The sequence below is a fragment of the Nematolebias whitei genome, chromosome 21 (genome assembly GCF_014905685.2).
Source record: "Nematolebias whitei isolate Nwh7 chromosome 21, NemWhi1, whole genome shotgun sequence".
Taxonomy (NCBI): Eukaryota; Metazoa; Chordata; class Actinopteri; order Cyprinodontiformes; family Rivulidae; genus Nematolebias; species Nematolebias whitei.
The window spans coordinates 33,203,778-33,207,558 of NC_056518.1; the positions used below are offsets into that span (position 1 = coordinate 33,203,778).

Sequence of the window (3,781 nt, forward strand, 5' to 3'; positions counted from 1 at the left end):
TATAGAAAGTACACCTGGACTATAGAAAGAACAACTGGATTATAGAAAGTACATCTGGGCCGTCATTCTGTGTCTGTTTCTACTTCCTGTCCTCTCAAACCCAGCCAGTTAAAGCAGATGTCTGCTCGTCCTGAGCTGGTTCTGCTGGAGGTTTCTTCCTGTTAAAGGGAGTTTTTTCTTTCCACTGTCTCCTTTGTGCTCGCTCAGGATGGAAGACTGTGATGAAGTGATGATTCAGCACAATCTGCTGCTTCCTTAGAGAGATAACTTTTACTGAGTGAATGTTGCTGTTCAGTGCGTGTTGTGACTTGGAGCAACAGAAATAAACTGAATTTGATTTAATCTGATTAGGTGAGAAATCCTCAAATATACTTCAGAATAATAAAGTTAAATGAGGAGTTTGGTGCATAAGTTTGTGTATAAGTGTTCAGCTCCTTTCCTTTAGAGCCTCTATAGCATCACCTTCACCAGAAAAGAAGACAGAACTTTTTGTTGAATAACTTACATTTCCAACCCCCCAGAAACTTCCTCTAACGAACCTGCCAATTAGGAGGAACTCTCCGGCGACCCCGAGCCGCCTCATGGCCATGAGCAGGCCTCGAACTGTCATGCCCTCACAGAAGCAGACGACGACCCTGGCTTTAGGAAGACGCTCGCGCAGCTTCCGCAGCAGCCTGTCGAAGTGCTTCTCGCCGGCGTTGCTGTAGATCTTGTCAGAATGAGCGATGCAGAGACCATCTTGTGAGGCGAGCTCCTTGAACACCTCCATCCCGCTCTCACCGTAGTTACCTGAGGAAGACGAGGAGCTGTCAGGTGAGCATCGACAAGAGGAAGAACGTCGACGGGCTCTTATTCATAACTTCCCTCTGCTGGTAATTTGTTTCTTCTGTGTTCAGGACTCATTTTGTCTCCAGACTCATGGACTCAAGAAGGACACAGCATCAGCATGACAGCACAAAATACACTAGTTTATAACTTATTGAAATGACAGATGATCTATTTAAAAAAACGTCTTCATCCTAACCCAAGATCATCCGGCACTGGGAACTGTGGGCGATCATGTAATGGCTCCTGTGTTCATTTGTCTCTTTCTGTTAAATTGTGTCATGAATCAGAGAAACCAGTTTTATTAAAACTGGAAAATAAATCCTAGAATCTACAACTGATAAATCCAGCTGTTGACTCAATTCAAGATGGCCACCACAGCTAACTGACCTCAGTCAGCACCAGCATGTCTACAAGCCAGCGGGGTTAGAGCTAAAATGATTGTTTGTGCAGACTTTGTTCATATATCAGAACGTTGAGGTCATGAAGACTTGACAGTAATTTTTTTACGCCCTGACACAACCACAGACCACTGAGCTGCCACAGCCTCTGATGCAGCAGAGAGCTGCCGTCTATAAAAAGGGCAATGTGCAACTCAAACATAAGTCAGCATTTGATGCGCTGTAGGGGGGCGGATGGTGGGGGTTGGGGTCCATGCTCGGGGGCCCAGGGTGGGGCAGGTGAGGAGGCTTCACCTTTCCCACCCACATTTGTTGCTGATGCGGGGGCTTGAGCCGACGACCTTCTGATCGCAGGCCCAGCCTCTGCGCCACCGCACCCCACAGATGAGAGCAACTGTTATTTATTTTAATATTGTAACCTTTATACTTTTTGAAACATTTAAATGTATTTATTAATACGTTTCTCATTTTAAAAAAAAAATTTAAATCGCCTAAATTCCTTCCAAACTTGGTTCTTTTAAAAAATCTGCTTCAGCAAACTTCAGCTTTTTTTTGGTCTTCTTATGCTACTTTTAGCTTTTGCTCTTCGCTAGTCTTTAGCTTGTAGCTAGCCTTTTGCTTTTTTTAAAAAAAATTTATTTTCATGTTTGAACCGGGAGTGGTGGCGCAGAGGTTAGAGAAGGTGATCTTACCATAAGGTCAGAGGTCCAACTCCCCGGACTGACAACATCAAAATGTGGGTGGAAAAGATGAAACACCTGCCTCCACCCTCATCTGCCACTCTGGGACCTTGAGCAAGGCACTCAATTGCTCTCCCGGGCGCCCTAGACGGCAGCTCTCTTCTCCACACAGAGAGCTGTGGCAGCTCGGTAGATTGTGGCTAGTCTTTGATACTTTTAGCATATTTTTTTAGTTTTGAAAATTTGTTTTTCAACTAAACTTTTGCTGCTTTTAACTAGGATTTAGCTACTTTTAGCTAGCATTTAGCTTCTTTAAGTTTCTTGTTTTTACCTAGCTGATTTCTAAATTTAGCTTTTAGCTAGCTTTTTGTTATTAGTTTTAGCTAGTCTATTGTTAATTTTATCTAGCATTTTGCTACATTTAGCTAGTGTTAGCTTGAGCAGCTCAGTTTCAGCACATTTCAGCTGTGATTCAGTGCTCAGCTTTAAGTTTATCTTGTCTTGTTTACTGTTCTGTGCTTTGAGCTTTCCTCTCCGATACATTTGAAATGAAAAGAATTAAAGGAATTTTTTGTGCCTCTTTCGTTAAAGAAAAACAACCGTTTTGTTCAAAAAGTAACGTCTAACACGACGACAGCTCAGGATTTGCTGCTATAAAAGATATTCTGTTATAAAAGAGGCTTCTTTGTGAATGCTGGTAGAACAAGAGCTAACGTGCGTTAATAAAGATCAGCAGCAAACAAGAGAAAACAGCACGAGTGATGGAGATCAGCTCAGATTTTTCTCTGAACTGGTTCAAATCTCCTGAAATGAGGTCTCCACCCTGTGCTGCTCTACTTTCATCATATTTTAGCTCTAGAAGCTCAAACAGCTGCATGAAGTTGAACTGTTTACCCTCCGTGTGAACTGCAGACACGTAGGTCCAGTTGTATCGTTTGACTATGTCCAGCAGAGCTCGGGCTTGAAGGGTGTCGGAGGGGACGACCCTAAGGAAGTACTTGAACAGCGTCTTGTCGCTGAGGTCGATGCTGGTCGCAGAGTAGGCGATCTGTGGGATGTTGAAGAGCTGCAGCAGGTTTTGGACTTGAATGGCGACAGAGCTGGAGCCCGGGCCGATGACCCCCACAATGGGCTTCTTGGTTGGCGGCGGCTGACTGGAGGGCCCCCCTTCGATGCACCACTTGGAGCCCTCAGAGTCGTCCCGGATGGAGATGAGGGAGTCTCGTATGAACTCGATGCTCTGCTCCAGAGCTACAGAGGAGTGCCAGCAGGAGTCCCTGATCTCACAGCCCAGGGTGATGTTCGGTAACAGGTTGGGGTCCGAGTTGATCCGGTCCAGGGTGTGGAACATGGCCTCCACCCGCTGGATGCCGTACTGCTCACGCACCTCTCCACATTTCCTCTCTGCCACCTTCTCAGCCGACGGTTGGTGGTGCACAGAAAACAAGGCGCCGATTATGACGTCCCCGTCCATCCTGGCCACCAGGCGGGACACGGAGCTCGGGACAACGGCGCGCTCGTACTTTCCTTTGGACGAGACGAAGGCCTCGAACAGTAAAAGGGGCAAATACAAAACGCTTATGGCCGTCAGGAACATCATGTTGGACATGGTGCCGCAGGTGCAGAACACAGAATCATGTCCACATGTCCATCATAAAGACCCGTCAGTTTTCTGTGGACAGCACGGGACGGAGCTGATGCTTCTGTGTTTCCATGCTGCAAGGGAGACATTAAACGCTCGTCAGGGTACAGAGACATTAAACGCTCGTCAGGGTACAGAGACATTAAACGCTCATCAGGGTACAGAAACATTAAACGCTCGTCAGGGTAAAGAGACATTAAACGCTCGTCAGGGTACAGAGACATTAAACGCTC

General features: G+C 46.1%; 1 protein-coding gene across 1 annotated transcript in view; it reads right to left on the bottom strand.

The window, feature by feature from the left end:
* The window catches only part of grm1b (glutamate receptor, metabotropic 1b), a 27,279-nt gene extending 23,764 nt beyond the window's left edge, over positions 1 to 3,515 (bottom strand). Inside the window, exons 1-2 of the mRNA XM_037695097.1 lie at positions 2,801 to 3,515; positions 540 to 789 (exon numbers count right to left, since the gene is read on the bottom strand). Of these exons, the coding sequence (XP_037551025.1) occupies positions 540 to 789; positions 2,801 to 3,515 (965 nt within the window). The remainder of the gene's footprint in view (positions 1 to 539; positions 790 to 2,800) is intronic.
* Between the last annotated feature and the right edge of the window lie 266 nt (positions 3,516 to 3,781).